This window comes from Dama dama, chromosome 17, assembly GCF_033118175.1.
Source record: "Dama dama isolate Ldn47 chromosome 17, ASM3311817v1, whole genome shotgun sequence".
In the NCBI taxonomy this organism is placed as follows: Eukaryota; Metazoa; Chordata; class Mammalia; order Artiodactyla; family Cervidae; genus Dama; species Dama dama.
The window spans coordinates 37,492,122-37,508,577 of NC_083697.1; the positions used below are offsets into that span (position 1 = coordinate 37,492,122).

Genomic DNA, 16,456 nt, shown 5'->3' on the forward strand with positions numbered 1-16,456 from the left:
TTGATTTAAGGATCTATCAAATCTTGTTAGGCTTACTTGTATCGAAGACATGCAAAATGTCAGTGTTTTTATATGTAATAACATATTTTGAGTATAATAGTTTTCTTAGGTTGTTCTTTAATTAAACAAAAGATGTAAACATATTCTTTCTAAAACTCAGCTCTGATTCTGTCACTTATCTATGCCCCCAAATTCTTTAAGATCTTTCATTTACCTACAAAATTAATTCCTTTCCTCAATCTTTTTCCACTCTCAACTAATCTACGTCTTCTGTGCACTCTGGTAAATTAATCAATCTTTGTCAGTGTCTATGTGATTTATTGCAATATATATGTCAGCTACAGTGCTTCTACCACCCGAAATATGTACCTCTCCATAACTTTACATTCATTGTTGTTCAGTCACTAACTCCTGTCTGACCCTTTGCAACCCCATGGACTGATTCTCAAGTTAAGATGTTACCAGTTCCATGCCATTTTTTCTAATTTTTTTCTTGGCTTGGGGTCAGCTTCCTCAGAAAACAGCTCTGAGATGGAGGTTTGCTGGTATCTAGGAGGGTTCTTTGAAGTGCTCCTATGAAAAGTATATGCAAGGGAATGCAACAAGGGGGAATGGACAGAGGGAAGGGTTTAGGTTCAGCACAACTTCCTCAGCAGCTCAGGTGATCCCATGAGCCAATCTGTAGGTGCAGTATCTCTTCATAGTTAACCCAGATGGAGGCCAGGCACTCAGACCTTCCTAGTTCTGCAACGACCAGCCAATGTGCACATGCTCTTCCAGAAAAGGAGTAGAGCAGAACCCCTCTGCCCAGGGAGGCCCTAGATGGACTCAGCTGTGTGTCCTCCCTAAAAGGAGTACCTGAGCCATGAAGCATGGATCCGATTTGCATCACACATTGTGGACTCTGCTAAGATTCCACAGAATCCTATTTTTACCACATTTGAGGCCCTTTATTATCTCTCACCCTAGAGTATACCTTTGTGTATACTTATTAGCCATTATTCACAACTAGGTTCTAAGTAGCTTTTTGGGAAATCACACAAAAGCATTTGAACAATAGAGTCCATGTTACAGGCATTTGATAAATATCTGTTAAAAGAATGATGAATGTATGAATGCACAAGTGTACTCTTGGAAACTGTTACAAAATTAACAGTAATAAAAACAGAAAATGCCATTTAATCATAGAGCAAGTCTGTAAATAAAAATCACACACTCATGTTGCATGGGTGTAATGCTATTCCACAACCTGTAAGAAAGACAGTACAGCTATATGGATAACAGATTAAACTGACTTCTAAATACTCCAGGGAACTGATTTTCAGACTGTGGTTCTGAGAACTGATCGTGGTGGGAGTCCATCTGGAGACTCTCTCCCACTCTCTTCCAGAGCAGTCCTACTTCTATTTGCTTTACTTATTTTGTTTAAAATGTTTGAAAGCTTGCTGTAGGGTAAGTAACATCAACAAACTTAAATTACACAGTCTGAAAACTCCTGACTAAAATATACATTTAAATGTAGCATCATATAATTAAGAATGCATACATGTGAAAATAAACTTTTCACCCAAAGAGTTGTTAAAAAATGCAGTCAAGGGTTTTGGAATAGTCTTTTACAGACTCATTAATGTACATACCAACTTCAGGGAATTTGGAAAGGCTGTATTAAAAATAAAATATTGTTTATATAACATCAACACATGGTGCCTACACCCCTGATTTCTCGGTACGTGTGTGTGTGTATTTTCTTTGTTGAGCTTGTGCTCAGTCGTGTCCGACTCTTTGCAGCTCCCTGTATGGTAGCCCTCCGAGCTCCTCTGTCCATAGAATATTCCAGGCAAGCATACTGGAGTGGGTTGCCAATTCCTATTTCAAGGAATCTTCCCAACCCAGTGATCAAACTTGCATCTCCTGTGCCTCCTGCATTGGCAGGGGAATTCTTTACCATAGTGCCAGCTGGGAAGATTCAATAATTTTGATTTGTAGTAAACAGACACTACTGCCAAGAACGACAAAACAGATAAATTGTATGGTACCTAGAACATAAAACTGGAAACCAGAAATCTTGATATTTAAAACTGATTTGCTGCATAACCAACCCTTAATAGTTCATTTACTTTTTCTGAGACTCAGTTTTCTCTACCTTAAAATTGCAGAAAATAGGTTAGATTAACTTTATCTTGCTATGCTAAAATTGCATGAGTTACTAATAAAAGTTTTAAGTATAAAAGGAGGATACAGTCTTTACACAATTTAAAAAATCTCTTTTCAAATTATGCCCTTGATATATTTAATAGCAGAATACTGTAGCATTTTTATTAAACCAAGATGGTGTTTATCACCAAAATTATACAAGTTTGGAACTGGAAACTAATTAGCCAATAAAAGTTTTCTTTTATTGTTGTTTTTTAAATTCTATCATTTATTTGGGGAAAAGCTTTGTATCTTAGGATAAAATGGCAGAAATTCACCCAGAACATAATCATTTCCTATCATTTAATTCTGATTTTATAGTAGCCATGAGAACAAGCCTCTGGAAGGAATTACACTGAGTGCTTTAACAGGGAAAATGACTCTGTCTAAGCCTTACCTCATATTATAAAAACCCCAAGCACAAGGATGATTGCTATTAGGAAGTTAAGCACAAAAGCTATGACCCTGGCTGCCATCTTCACAAAAGATTGATATCCTGCTCTCTATACACAGATTCTAAGCCCTGTTGCTGACAAAGGCACTTCAAGAAAGTTATCTCGACTGTATATATTGTAAATTGGAGCCATGTTTTTACTTATTACAAAATGTGGGGGAAAACAACAAAAAAGAAAACACATTTTACTAAGAAAAACTGAACCCAGGCTAGAAAATTTTTATGAAACCAAACAGAGCCTAAGAATATCTTTCTGTTGGCCCCTCTACTGCAAATATATGGCAGCAAGAGCAGTGACCAAGTGCAGAGGAGCTGAACACACTCCACTGCTCACCAGAGCCCCAGAGCAGGCAAGCAGCTTTTTCAATCACCATCAAAAAATCAACATCAGCCAAGGCACACCATGCTTTGTCAACTATAATATCTTTGGTAATTGCTATGTCAGATTGTCCCCCAACATCTTTCAAAAGTTATGAGTATCTTGGCCTGATGTTTTACTCTTAGATAAAATAAATTTTCTCAGTGCTTCAGCTAACTTTTCTTTCCATTTAGGACAGATGGTGCTCATTTCTGTAGTAACAATAGATATGTCCACAGTGCCAGTCTAGGGGTTAACAGGATACTGCTAACAGCCTCTTTATGTAGGTCAGTGTCTTTACTTCAACTTTATTTGAAAACCATACTTTGGCATGGGCTTCAGCTAAGCCATTTAAATGATTTCTGCTGTTGAGAGTATGCAGAAACCATCCCTCCACTCCTGGAGCTTCAGTGACAGCCTGACTGGTTTCCTGAGTCAACCTCGGCATCCAGTGCTGTGATAGCATGGCCCTTCGGCATGGCTGTATCCATGCACTCTTCTGCTCGCTTCCTGCTTTGGTGGTACAGAGTCACGCGGTAGAGAGCCAGATGCCTGCCACAGGCTCTCATTTGAGGTCTAACACAAGGAAGATAAAACTGAACTTTGATAATAATATATGTTGTCCCTGGATACTTCTTGTGTGTTTTATTTATTTACTTTTTTTTAGCATTACACTGAGATTCAATGGGCTTCCCTGGTGGCTCAGATGGTAAACAATCTGCCTGCAGTGCAGGAGATCTGGGTTGGATCCCTGGGTTGGGAAGATCCACTGGAGAAGGGAATGTCCACCCACTTCAGTATTCCTGCCTGGAGAATCCCATGGACAGAGAAGTCTGGCCAACTTCTCTGTTGGACACGATTGAACAACTAACATACACACTGAGACTCAGTAGAATTTGCTACTTCTAGGATACATGTTCATGCCTTGAGCTGGCAAATAATCGCAGGCTTTTTGGTGAGGAGAGTCAGCTGTTCCCTGACTTTGAGCAGTACTGGTTGTGTACTTTGATTCATCTTCTTAAGTATCAATACAGCATATGCCACTGTCCCTCAGGAAAAGGGTCTGGCCTGCAGTACCAGCCGTCCCCTCTCAGGGCCTTTCACTACATATACTGTCAGGCCGACACCACTGAAACCCTTCCCAGTTGTGCGCTGGTCCCAGGGGGCCAGGCTGTACCCACACTGCAGCAGCTGGGACTTGCTGGCCCCACGGTCGCCACACAGCAGGAGGTTGATCTCAGCATGAAATCTGCCTCTTCCTGTGTGACTAAAACCCTTCCCTATTTCCCGGAAAAGCTGAAGTGATTTCCTTTTTGAAATCTTCCTGTTCTTAATTGCTTGGACCTGAGGCTGAAGCAAATCTCTCATAAACGCTTGTTTTTCTGGAAAGTTTTTTAAGTAAGCAATTTCACATGCTTCTCTGAAAAAGGTTCTGTTCTGCTTCTTTATCTCCTTCATGCAGACACTTTGCATCCGTTTTCTGATAGTGAATGATACCAATGAGGGTTCTGTCGGCAGACTTCACATGACTCACTCCTGGACTGATTCAAGAGGAACAGCTGGAGAGATGCTAGCAATGTTCACCCTGTCCCCAAGATGAACCTTGTCAACAGATGTGTGAGCAAAAGGATGTCACCATGAGGCATCCGCCCTGCAAGCATACTTTCAGGAGAATCTCGGAGTCTGATCATCTGCTTGTCAGAGAGCATGAGGCAATCGTGGGTCAGCACCACCGTGTGCTGGGCCAGCAGGCACATGTGCAGGCTCAGTGGTCTGACCCAGTCCATCTCCACTGGACAGTGTGGGTGCACACGACACTGGAAGGAGGCCCCGTGCATCTCTGGAATCAGCTAGGACATCCTGATCATCGTGACACGGATGGTGATAAGCTGACCGAGGTCTTCCAGATTCAGTTTCTCATATTCAACACACTGAATGGTCCTACTTGAATCTGATGTTCTGAGACTGAGTCAGGTAAACTGTCAAAGATCTCACTGAGAGCCATGTTAAAAGTTAGGATAACTTGTAGTGGGAGGCAGGTGAGCTGTCTGTATGGATTTTTGTCAAATGATTTTAAGTGTTCACAGTTTACATTTAAAAATGGCTCCCCAATAATAATTGCTTTCCCACGTAAGTGTATGTATAGAGGTTCAGCAGTATCGATGGTAATATTTTCATCTTTAGCCAGGTCAATAAAATCTCAAAAATTTGCTTTGCAGGTTTCCATATTTATATCTGTTCCTCAAACCACATGTTTTTGTCCTAGAAACTGCTCACTGGCCATTCTACTTTCTGTTGTTGGCCCATACTGTAAAACCACCTACAGACACTTTTGTGCAGACCCCAGGTCAGGCCTCTGCCTCATGGGTGTGCCCGTAACACCACTGCTTGGGGTTTCCTCTATCTAAAAGCTGAGAGTAACATATGTTGTTTGGTGAACCAAGAACAAAACCAGGAGGAATCCCTGAAGAGTGCATCAGAAGAGAGCTAGAAAATACTATGTCCTGCATAACAGGGCTCTGCCAGCCAGTTCCAGGCCTGGCCAGCCTCATCTGCAGCTCTGTTACATGGGTAGAATCCTGGCATCATTGTCTCTGACACAGAGATGGCCTGGCTGCCTCACTTGCAGGAAGGGAAGTTTACTGCTCCAAAGCCTGAAGGACTCCAAGAGTACCTGGTAGATTGTGTTCCCAAATGTACCAAGAAAATATTTTTTCAAAGCTTTAAAAACATTTGAAGTATTAGAATTAAGCACTGAGGACTTTTTGAAAGATAATATCAGTATGTATTTAAAAGCATAAGGGAATAAACTACAAAGAAAGAAGAATCCAGAGTTATGTATCAAAAGTCGGTCAGGTCAGTTCATTGTATGTATGATGACTAGTTTAAAAATATAATGGAAACATATCCAATCCATGATAATGTGTGCAAACACACACATACACACAGGTGAGCATATTCAAAACCCTGTGAAATTTCAGGAATAAAAACAATGAAAATACATATGAAGAATACTATAAATCTTTACTGAGGGTTATAAGAAGATGACTATATAGATAGATACCATGTCTATAAATAAAAGGCTTATTATTTTAAAAATTATAACTTTCTAAAAAATAATCTATAAAATCCATGTAAATAGCCTGCTCCTTGGAAGGAAAGCTATGACTAACCTAGACAGCATATTAAAAAGTAGAGACATTATTTTGCTGACAAAGGTCCATATAGTCAAAGCTATGGTTTTTCCAGTAGTCATGTATGGATGTGAGAGTTGGGCCCTAAAGAAGGCTGAGCACTGAAATATTGATTCTTCTGAACTGTGGTGCTTGAGAAGACTCTTGAGAGTCCCCTGGACTGCAAAGAGATCCAACTAGTTAATCCTAAAGGAAATCAATCCTGAGTATTCATTGGAAGGACTGATGCTGAAGCTGAAACTCCAAATCTTTGGCCACCTGATGCAAAGATCTGATTCATTAGAAAAGACCCTGATGCTGGGAAAGATTGAAGGCAGGAGAAGGGGATGACAGAAGACGAGATAGTTGGATGGCATCACTGACTCATTGGACATGAGTTCGAGTAGGCTCTGGGAGATGGTGAGGACAAGGAGGACAGGAGTGCTGCAATCGATGGGGTCTCAAAGAGTCAGACATGACTGGGTGACAGAACAACAGCAACAAAATAAATTATAAAGTCGCAACACAAGAGTTCCCTGGAAAGCACCACCTCCTTCTTACTGGACATTATAGGCTCATGTCAACTGCATTTTTTTTTTTAACTCTTTTTATCTCATCTACATGATGAGAATGCAAATTAATTAAAGGACAGACATTCACTCTTTTAATTCTTTGTACACCTTGCATTGGAAATCCCTGATGGCTCAGCAATAAAGAATCTGTCCCTGGATCCAGAAGATCCTCTGGAGTAGGAAATAGTAACCTGCTCCAGTATTCTTGCCTGAAAAACCCCATGGACAGAGGAGCCTGGCAGGCTACAATCCAAAGGGTTACAAAGAGTCAGACAAAACCGAGCAACTAAAAACACACTCCTCGCATTAGTACATAGGTTTTGTAAAGTGCACAGTACACGGTCAGATTATAGGCATGCAGTGGCTACTTGAATGCAACTAAGAATTTTATCACCAGAATATTCCCATTGTAATAAAGAGCCTGACCTCATCTGTGATGTTCAGCAGCTGACTTCTTTTTAAGCTGCCTTTCTCATTAGACCCTACATATGGACAGGCTGATCAAGAAAGCCCATAATGGATCTCCTTCTTTGAAACCCCTGGAAAATTTAAGCCTATAAAATCTCCAGGCCAAGTAAATGGGAACTATTCTCAGCTTGCCCCTTAACTACTACAACTGTCCCGCCCATTCACAGCACTCTGCTACAGGCAGCCTGGGCCTGCACAGGCCACTCTGCTTTCTTCAGGAGGTCCTGTGCAAGTAGTAAATTATCTTGTTTTGTGAAGTGTCATCAGCCTGGACATCTAAATAGGATAACCAAAACACTCAGGTGAGGCAAAGTAATATGACTGGAAAAACATGACTTTGTTTTCAAGGCCAATTCAAAATGTGAGAAAAAAAATAAGGAAACAGAACTTTTGTTATCATACATATCATTCAAACTTAGCCTTTAGATATAGAATATAGATATATTCCTTTAAAAAATGCTACTGGCTTGAAAGTTTACAGGAAAAAAATATACAAATATTCTCTCAAACAAAACTTCATAATTATCATATAAAATCATTGTTTTGATTATAAATTTTCTAACAGAAACATTTTACATATTGAATTGCTCCATAAGAAATACCTACATATTATAGTGTCTCTTTTTCCCTCCTACGGATACTTTCACTAAATAAGTGTCTCCTAAGCAACCTCCCAAACTATTATTCTGCCTTTGTGTGACAGCTTCCGAAGAATGAATATATTCAGGTTTCTGCATCCAAGCCAAGCCATGAATTAATAAATTGGCAGGATCGGAACCATGTTCAACAACCTCCCTTGGATTCATACCTGCCAACTCTCCATAGAAATAGAGCAGGGGGATTTTGGCAACACCTTGAGTTTAGATTTGACTTATTCATTTTTCACTTAAAAAATCCTCCTCTGCCAATGTATTCAATTTAATTCTCAAGCACTTCTGTTGATAAGAGCCTAAATTCTCATTAAAGTGATTCTTCTGCAAAGAGGATACAGCACCAAGAGGAAAATGCAAGTTTTTCTCTACGAGAAACATATTTTTCCCTCCACTTCCTGGTTTTTGTACATCTAGTTCCCTTTTAATGTTAATTTTTAGATTTTTCTCTGGCATCTCTAAACACTTCATATTTCATTTGACTAGCTATTTCTCTTACTATTTCAGGGAAAAAGGCAAATGCTTGCAGTAAGAAAAAGGATGCATAAAATGAAGAATATAAACTTCCAAATGACTGTCTCCTCTGTGTAAAGGGTACAGGGGAAATTTGTTTGTTTTATTAATCATTTCATTTTAAATCCAAGAAGCTGTGTGAGACAAATGGAAAATGCCAGCAAGGATGACATGACAAAGAGGCTAATAAACTGCTGGATGCTTATAACTGTGAGAGGAGCTAAGCAACATAAACTGCCTTCTGGGAATGGAGCGGGTAGCTGAGCTAAAGCAGGTCACAGGCAGGCTAAATACCACACTGACAGTGAAGAAGAATGCCATCAAGTACCCCAAATAGCTCACAAATGCACCAAAATATTGACTGTTTATGACTTATATTTTTATTGTAAGGCAAATTAAAGATCACATCCAATGTCTTACCATGTATCATCTAACTGAAAAACACCGAGATCTAGGGTTTATTTTTTTCAGGTGATGATGGGTTGGAGAAAAAAAAGTGACTTTCTGTACTTTGTGACAGATACTGAATAATTTGAGCATCTCTGACACTAATGATGCAATGAAGGTGAATTAAAATATTTCAATGATTAATTTTTTATCTGCATAAAATTTCCTTATGAATAAATAAGGGCCCCCTACTTCACAGACATGTGATTTTCTGACCTTGAAATTTTTAAATATTTATTTCAATTTTATTTCTTTGTGGCTGTGATGGGTCTTCATTGCTGGGTGTGTGTGTGTTTTTTTTTCTGAGAGCAGGGGTTACTCTCTAGTTGTGGGGTGCTCAGTAGTTGCGGCTCGAGGACTCTAAAGCACAGGTTCAATAGTTGCAGCACACAGGCTTAATTGCCCCATGGCATGTGGGATCTTCCCGAGCTATGGAACGAACCTGTGTCCCCTACATTGCAAGGCAGATTCTTAACCACTGAGCCATGGGGGAAGCCCTTGATTTTTTTTTAATATTTAATTTATCCATTACACTATTTTGTGCTCTGAATAGGCAGCAATATTAGTGAAGAAAAAAATCCTAAAATATATCCCATCAATGACGTATTGTTCCTATTTGCAAAAATATTAGGAAGACCAAAATGCTAGTCAGACATGTGGTTGCCAAGGGGGAAGAGATGTGGGAGAGGGATGGATTGGGAGCTTGGGATTGGCAGATGTAGACTATTACACATAGGATGGATAGACAACTGTATGGCATAGGAGACTATAAGCAGCATCCTGTGATACACCATAATGGAAAAGAATATTAAAGAAAGAAATGTCTATATGTGGATAACTGTGTCGTTTTGCTCTACAGCAGAGATTGGCACAACATTGTAAAATCAACTGTACTTCAATAAAAAAACAAAATTAACAACGACAACAAACTAATGGATGAATTTTGAAAAAACAAATGCCAGTTAGAAGTTACCTTCTTGATGGTCTCCAGCATGGAGCGCCCTCCCTGCCAGGGCTTGGAGTTCTTTCTGATACATGACAGACTAGCCATGCTGTGCCACTTCCGGTCCTCCAGCTTCTTATGAAAAGCGTTAGCAAGCAGAAGCACCGTGTCATATATGTACAGGTTTGAAATCTGAAAGGACATTAGACAGTAATCATTAGAATCATTGATGCCAACCATCAAGAATAAGGAGAAAAGCTTCTGTTCATGTCATAGATAGCTGGTTTACTGGGTTATTTATTAAGCAGAAGGTTTCTTCTTTTCATTTCCTGGGCAATTTTGCTATTGAGAATGAAGTCTTGTCTGATTGTATGCCTCAACTGCTTTTTCAGCTTATTTAGGTGTGAGAGAGATGATAAAAAAGAGGAGTTTCGACAGAGGCAAGGTTGTTAGTGTCAGACCTTAGAAAAAAACTGGTCCTTATTTCTTTCTGAGGAAGTAAAGATCTAAGGGCTTAAGATTGGAAGGGAAAATGAATAATACATTTTCTGAAGATGTCAAATTTTTTCATTCTGGTTTTTCAGATGGAGAAATATCAACTTGATTTTACATGGAAGATGAGTGTCATAGGTGCTGGACGCCACCATCTGCCTATATGTTTGTGTCTATGGAGATTCATTAATGAAAAAGTGAAAGGAAACAGCACCATTCATAAACATTACAATGATCAAGGGTCTATACAAAATTATATACAGGTGCATTGCAATTAACATGACAAATACCATAAACTGCTGTTTGTGAATGTGTGTTTACATTAATGATTTCTTCTTCTAAGGTAATCATATTAACTTCCCTTTACACAGATTTTAAAATAAATTATACAAATATTTGATACACTGTATTGCACTCTTACAGTTTGCCAGAATCACTATCCTCCCTGTTAATTACCAATGTTGTCTATTGTTTTAAATAATTTAGAAATAACATTTAAAAAATGTAGACACCATGAGATATCCAAGGTCAACAACAGTGTTTAAATGTTATATTATTTCCTCTCTGAAGAAAAAAAATCAATACAAAATAAAAAAATGAGAACTCAATATAGCTATAAAAAAAACCCATTTTAAGCACATAAATCTCAGATTTTTTAGTCTTATTATCACATTTTTTCTTGAAAATAAAGGGGACAGTACTTTGATTACCCTTTGTTTATAATTAATCATGAAGAAATCTTATGAAACTCTCTGCCCACATCACAGCATGCCACTAAACTTCAACTATTAACCTGATAAGAATTTGAACAACTGTTAATAAGCACTTCCTAACAGTGCCTTTGAATTTTCAAACTAGGTAAATCTTTAACCATTTGTGTTTGTAGATTTTCCTTTAAAGAGACTTTGAATACTCTTATGAACCACGTGAAATAGTTTGTTCTTTATAAGGAAATATTTGGATAGGTCATTCTCATCTTCGCCCCCAACCCACCAGATAATTCCTAGAGGGACTAGAGAGATGGCTGTAACTGGCAATGAATGAAGAGTAATGCGTGCAGTTAAAAATAGCTGATGAAATGAACTTCATCTGAATTACACTGAAGACCCAAAAGGTAAACCGAGAAGAGACGTGAAGGATGAATGAGTTGTATCCAAAAGTCTGGGGCAAATCTTTGGATATTTCTCAATAATCTACAATAATTTGACCTTTTCTAACCTCTCATGGCTCCACTGCCTCAAACTCTCTTGCTCTAAGCAACCTAGCCTTATTTTGTTGCACTCTCTGACTGATTGCTTCAAGAGTGTAGATGAGACAGTTGTGGGAACATCCTCTGATGTCTCTTTATCTGTCTCTAACTAGTTAACTTCCTCTCATACTCAATTCATGGGTCACAGGCTGGGTGAATCCTACCCTGACAACTTCTCAGGACTTTCCCCACTCCCAGGCTAGGTGGGCAGTTCTTGTTTTATCTCCCGGAACACTCAGTGCATATCGCTATTGAAGCATATCAGAATGCTAAGATTTCTTTTAAATTGCTTTTCACACAGAATACAAGTTCCTTCTGGATAGGGCCTCATATTGCAATATTTTTGCCTTTTGCACTTTTTGTTTCCCTTATTTTTTATTTCCTCTTGACTTAGCCCAGAGTCTAGGACATATTTGGTTTTTGATAAATAGTTGTTAAAGAAAGAAAGTCAAAGAAAAGAACGTCTAGTTTAACATCAGTTAGGTTTAACAGAAGTCAAGATGTGAGCGATCTGACAACTGGTGACACTTCTTATGGCATAGTCTCCTTTGCATACCTAGAGGCATGCACTTTAGCATCCATGCTGGACTAAAAGGTCAGTGATTTGTAGTCAATATGTGACAAGTGTTTTTGACAAATGACTGCCTCTCTTTGTTTGCTCACATCCCAAACTGCAGAATCAAAAGGGGGTGATGACATTCTCTGAGCTTTCTATTATCCCTTCTTTTACTTCTTTCTTAGCAAATTCTCTTCTCTTTGAGGTTTGTGCTGTTTACCATGCCACACATTACAGCCCTTCTCTGCCAATACCTCCTGACCTCTTGGTCACTTTTTATTCAGATGACTTTTGCTTCTACTCTGGCCATGACCAGCACAAGTGACTATTTATTAGACACAAATGAACAATTCCTCTAACATCTTAAACATCAGCATCCTGCCATTTGACCAACTGTTTCTCTCTATCTACCCTAACAACATTTGTTTTCTGACTTCACTGAACCATAGCAGAAGTAATATTTGTTCCAAACCATCATAATGTTATCTCAGTCTCTGTGTCAGAAGCATTTTGTTAAGATCAAGAGAGATAACATTTTATCTAAATCTCTCCTGGTCAATTCACATCTGCAAATAAAGTTAGTTCTGAGTACTAAACTTTCAACAGAAACACTGAAAAATAAGAGAAAGACAGGAAGAATGCTGAGATAATGAGCTGCCTAGAAATTACACCAGGTAATCAACTACTAAAGGAAAGAGAATGTTTCAGAGCAAGTCAAAGAAGGTGTCAGATATTGGAAAGTTGGCATGTAAAGGAGGTTGGTGTTGATGGTTCAATGAAGTCAGAAAACAAAAGTTGCTCAGTCACTTCTGACTGTTTGTGGCCCCAAGGACTATACAGTCCATAGAATTCTCAAAGACAGAATACTGGACTGGGTAACCTTTCCTTTCTCCAGGGGATTTTCCCAACCCAGGGATCAAAGCCAGGTATCCTGCATTGCAGGTGGATTCTTTACCAACTGAGCCACAAGGGAAGCCCTAGGTCCAAAGACAGACTCTTTGGATAACCATAGAGAATTCCTTGCACTTCAAGAATAGACTATTTATCAGTGTGGTTTTACTATTCCACTAGTTCCATACTTCCCAAACTGAGGGTAAAAGAAACTCTGGCAATAAGCTGTAAATATTAAAGGTACTCAAAGCTACATAATACATCTGGGCCATGTTCTAGGCTTATCAATTTTGCCTGAAGATTTGGAGACAAAAGAAAGTAGTTTAGCTGATTACTATCTGAAATGTTGCTGCTGTTGTTCATTCATTCAATTGTGTCTGACTCTGACTCAAGGGACTGCAGCACGTCAAGCCTCCCTGTCCTTCACCATCTCCTGGAGCGTGCTCAAACTCATGTCCATTGAGTCGGTGATACCATCCAACCATCTCATTCTCTGTCATCCCCTTCTTCTCCTTCCTTCAATCTTTCCCTGTATCAGAGTCTTTTCTAATGAGTCAGATCTTCGCATCAGATGGGCAAAATATTGGAGCTTCAGCTTTAGCATCAGTCCTTCCAATTCAGGATTTATTTCCTTTCAGATTGATTGGCTTGATCTCCTTGCAGTCCAAGGGACTCTCAAGAGTCCTCTCCAGCACTCACAGGTCAAAAGTATCAATTCTTCAGCACTCAGTTTTCCTTATGGTCTAATTCTCACATCTATACATGACTACTGGAAAAACCATAGCTTTGACTATAGAGACTTTTGTTGGCAAAGTAACATCTCTGCTTTTTAATATGCTGTCTAGGTTTGTCATAGCTTTTCTTCCAAGGAGCAAGGATCTTTTAATTTCATGGCTGCAGTCACCATCTGCTGTGATTTTGGAGCCCAAGAAAATAAAGTCTCACACTGTTTCCATTCTTTCCGCATCTATTTTCCATGAAATGATGGAAGCAGATGCCATAATCTTAGTATTCTGAATGTTGAGTTTTAAGCCAGCTTTTTCACTCTCCTCCTTCACCTTTATCAAGAAGCTCTATCGTTCCTTTCTGCCATAAAGTTGGTGTCATCTGCATATCTGAGGTTACTGATATTTCTCCCAGAAATCTTGATTCAAATTATATTACTTTTAATTTTAAAGAAACCCATATATTATATTAACTTTTAAAGACAATAATAAGACTATGTTTTGAACTTTTTAAAGAATCTGAAGCCAAAATGTTTACTATCTTTTGTTCTTAGTAGTCTTTGGTGAAAATGTTTGAATGACATCAATTTATATAGACTTTCTAATGTTTTCCTAAAGGAAAATTTTTCAAACATTACATTAAAATCAGCAAACAATAAAAAGATTTATGACATTATCTAAACCTAAAAAAATATATATTAAGTAGGCTTCAGTGATGCCTGTTCTTAAGGAAATCCTATTATCTTGTTTAAAGTTCCATGTATTTAATAGTATATTCTTCTGGGAGATGGCGAAGGACTGGGAAGCCTGACATGCTGCACTGCATGGGGTCACAAAGAATCAGACAGGACTGAGCAACTGAACAACAGAAATGTATCTAAATATTAATTTTAGTGTGTTAACCGCTTGTTGTCAGAATCTTTCTACCTCCCTTTGGAAAACTGGGACAATATACCAAGGCCTTGTACTTGGGTTCTCTTCCTAAGTATTTCTCTAATATTTCTAAATTACAACATTGTGATCATATCTACAGCTTTATTAACTGCTTTGAGAAATTATTTTTCAGGCCTCATTTTAGAACAGTAAGGCATACTCTAACCACCTCCAAACACGTGCTCCTTCTAATCTAAAATCTAATGATTTACTTTTCTTTAAATGACTTTTATCCTAATCTTTCCAGTTTTAAGATGGAGAAAAAGAAGCAAAAGGATTTGAATGTTTCTGTTTTCTCTCCATTAGCAGCCAAACTAACGTTAGTTTTGTGTGTGTGCTCAGTCGTGTATGACTCTTCGCGACCCCACGGACTGTAGCCCACCAGGCTCTTCTGTCCATGGGCTTTCCTAGGCAAGTATTCTGGAATAAGTTGCCATTTCCTACTTCAAGGGGTTTTCCTGACCCATGGATCGAAGTCACATCTCTTGCATCTCTGCATTGGTTGAGGGATTCTTTACACCATGCTGCCTGGGAAGACAGCATTAGTTTCATCAAGCAGTAAATGGCTTCCTTCCTTCTTGCTTCATATATTGCTCAAAACTCTGTTTCTAGCTGAAAGGTATCTTTGACATTTATTTTGCAACTTCAGCTAACTCTGAATTTTAGTCTTTCTGGCACTAATTTAAAGACTGAGGAAACTTGGCTTTTGTTCTTTCTAAATATTACTTAGGCTTCCCCAGTAGAGGGACAGTTGCTGAAGCTGAAGCTCCAGTACTTTGGCCACCTAATGCATAGAGCTGACTCACTGCCAAAGACCCTGATGCTGGGAAAGACTGAAGGCAGGAGGAGGGGATGACAGAGGATGAGATGGTTGGATGGCATCTCTGACTCGATGGACATGAGTTTGAGCAAATACTGGGAAATGGTGAAGGACAGGGAAGCCTGGCGTGCTGCAGTTCATGGGATCACAAAGAGTCAGATGACTGAGCAACTGAACAATAACAAAATACTATTTCCCTTTATGTGTACACTAAAACATGTAACAGGCCAGAGATCTCTAGATGCTCACCCTCTTCTCTAGATGTACCCTCTTCTCCTCTGTTGTACAGATTACAGTGACTGCTGGGTTTCTATTTTTTAGAGGTCACAAGAATCGTATTTTCATATCTTTTTTTCTAAGTTTTTCTTTAAGTTGGATCCTGCTGATAAGATATATGTCTACCTGTGATCCTTTTTATCTGCACTGTACACTCCAAGTTGAGAGAGGGTTGTTTCTCCCAGGGAACTCCTTACTCTCAATTTTTAAAGTATTTTTCTTGTTATTTTCTTTAATTTCAGTGAGATAAAACATACACCAAAGCCAGACTTTTTATCAAACGCTCTGCTTTTAGTGGAACATTTTAAATTCAAGAGCCCAGCATTTAGGCACTATATAAATCTTCACATATAAGAGTTTCTGTCAGTTTTCCTTTTACATATTAAACATTTAGTCAAGTTCTATTACATATAAAAGGGATGTTAATACACAATAAATTCACAAAGAAAAGTAATCTTCCAGCTTTCTTCGATCTGTAGCTTTGAGGGGTGTATGATGAAGGTATGGGGCAGGAGGAGTGTTACTTCCAGTACATCCTTAATTCATTAGATATGTCTGGGAATACAAAGATAAACAGAATATTTGTTCCCTGATTTCAAGGAACTCAACTGAATCAGGATTGTGCTGTTAGGCGAATATGCTTTGAAATACTGTGCAGTACCTTTCTGCTTTCCCAATCTGTATATTTCCTACTACCTCTTTCAACAGAAACAGCCTTTAATATCTCATGATTTTCTAAATCA

At 38.7% G+C, this 16,456-nt stretch overlaps 1 protein-coding gene and 1 pseudogene across 1 annotated transcript in view; both read right to left on the bottom strand.

The window, feature by feature from the left end:
• The window catches only part of GRID2 (glutamate ionotropic receptor delta type subunit 2), a 1,497,839-nt gene that overhangs the window by 553,011 nt on the left and 928,372 nt on the right, over positions 1–16,456 (bottom strand). Inside the window, exon 7 of the mRNA XM_061164751.1 lies at positions 9,802–9,963. Coding sequence (XP_061020734.1) covers positions 9,802–9,963 — 162 coding nt within the window. The remainder of the gene's footprint in view (positions 1–9,801; positions 9,964–16,456) is intronic.
• On the bottom strand, positions 3,924–5,557 carry LOC133071565 (DNA replication licensing factor MCM4-like; annotated as a pseudogene).